The 2,000-nt window shown below is 55.9% G+C and overlaps 1 protein-coding gene across 2 annotated transcripts in view; it reads left to right on the top strand.

The window, feature by feature from the left end:
* Positions 1 to 251: 251 nt before the first annotated feature.
* The window catches only part of rnf130 (ring finger protein 130), a 16,953-nt gene continuing 15,204 nt past the window's right edge, over positions 252 to 2,000 (top strand). The window contains exons 1-2 of one of the 2 annotated variants that reach the window (XM_050042501.1): positions 252 to 504; positions 922 to 1,207. In XM_050042501.1, coding sequence (XP_049898458.1) covers positions 943 to 1,207 — 265 coding nt within the window. In that variant the 5' untranslated portion in view covers positions 252 to 504; positions 922 to 942. Of the gene's footprint in view, positions 1,208 to 2,000 lie in introns of both variants that reach the window. The other variant, XM_050042500.1, reaches the window with a different exon arrangement.

Below are 2,000 nucleotides of genomic sequence, written 5' to 3'. Positions count from 1 at the left end.
GTTGTTATTTTCTGTATTGTGATAATTGAGAGTTACAATAAGCAGACGGACAGACAGGCTGACAGACAGACAGACAGACAGGCTGACAGACAGACAGACAGACAGACAGACAGGCTGACAGACAGACAGACAGACAGACAGGCAGGCGGGCGGTCGGTCTCTCGGCAGGTATCGCGACAGCTGATCCAAATCTCAGGTACCTAAACATGAAGGTAACGCACACGCGCCCTGTCTGCCGCCTCCCCGTGCCGTGGCTCTGCGCCTGCGCAGTGCGCCCCAAACTGAGAGACGGAGAGACGGGGCTCGAGCCTCCGCACCGTGACAACAACCAGCGGGAACAAAACCGGAATAAAACACCGACCAACAGCAGGATCCAGCGGCCGTGAACCCACCGAGCCCCACCGGACACTCACCGGGAGAGCAGCGGCAGAGGAGGCGGGAGGAGAGCGGAGGCAGGCGGGGGTCCGCAGCCCGGGAGCCTGCCTGTCTGTCCGCCTGCAGACGGTAAGACAAAGCGGACTGAAGCAGCTGCCAGCGCCGCTTTTAAACGTCGTGTTAACACTGAGTCACGGTACCGGATTCACCGCGGCGCCTTAAAACGAGCCGTTATTCACCGGAGGTCTGAGTGTGACGTGTGTTTTTACCCGCGGACGGTGTGAGGACGGAAGGCGTGAAGGTCCAGATGTTGGCCTGGTGATGATGCTCCATGTTCTGACAGACACACTGACACCACGGTCTGTCCTGTCCCCTTCAGCATGAACCAGGGCCTGCAGACACTGTGAGGACCCGCTGGAGACATCCGGGACATTTGATGTCCATAAACAGACTGGAGGACATTAATAAAACAAACAGGTGGACACTGCGGTCCTCACGAGGACAGGAAGTGGTTGTTTAAAGGAATTTCTTTTTGTTTCCTGACAGTTTGGATGTAACAGAGACACCATGTCCCTGAGGTGGACTCAGCTACCTGTCCCGGTGGTCCTGGTCCTGGTCCAGGTCCTGGTCCTCTGTCGCTCAGTGTTGGCGGCCCGCTCTGACAGAAACATGGTGTCAGAGGAGTACGTGGGCGCCACGGTGAACGCCACGGTGCTGGACGGACGAGGGAACACCATCCACATGATGAGCAGCGACGACGGGACGTATGGACAGAACTCACCGAAAGTGGACACCAGGGGTGTCATCATCGCACCTGCACCACATCACGGAGGTACTGACATCACCACACACCTGAGGTCACAACACACCTGAGGTTACACACCTGAGGTCACAACACACCTGAGGTCACAACACACCTGAGGTCACACACCTGAGGTCACAACACATCTGAGGTCACACATCTGTGTTCAGACACCTGTGGTCAGACCACACCTGAGGTCACAACTCACCTGAGGTCACAACTCATCTGAGGTCACACACCTGAGGTCACACACCTGTGGTCAGACCACACCTGAGGTCACAACTCACCTGAGGTCACAACTCATCTGAGGTCACACACCTGAGGTCACAACACACCTGAGGTCACAACTCGTCTGAGGTCACAACACACCTGAGGTCACAACACACCTGAGGTCACACACCTGAGGTCACACACCTGAGGTCACACACCTGAGGTCACACCACACATGAGGTCACAACTCACTTGAGGTCACAACTCATCTGAGGTCACACACCTGAGGTCACAACACACCTAAGGTCACAACTCACCTGAGGTCACAACACACCTGAGGTCACACACCTGAGGTCACAACTCACCTGAGGTCACAACACACCTGAGGTCACACACCTGAGGTCACAAACCTGAGGTCACAACGCACCTGAGGTCACACACCTGAGGTCACACACCTGAGATCACAACTCACCTGAGGTCACAACACACCTGAGGTCACACACCTGAGATCACAACTCACCTGAGGTCACAACTCACTTGAGGTCACAACACACCTGAGGTCACAACACACCTGAGGTCACACACCTGAGGTCACAACACACCTGAGGTCACA

This window comes from Epinephelus moara, chromosome 4 (genome assembly GCF_006386435.1).
Source record: "Epinephelus moara isolate mb chromosome 4, YSFRI_EMoa_1.0, whole genome shotgun sequence".
Taxonomy (NCBI): domain Eukaryota; kingdom Metazoa; phylum Chordata; class Actinopteri; order Perciformes; family Serranidae; genus Epinephelus; species Epinephelus moara.
This window is presented reverse-complemented; position numbering and strand designations above follow the sequence as displayed.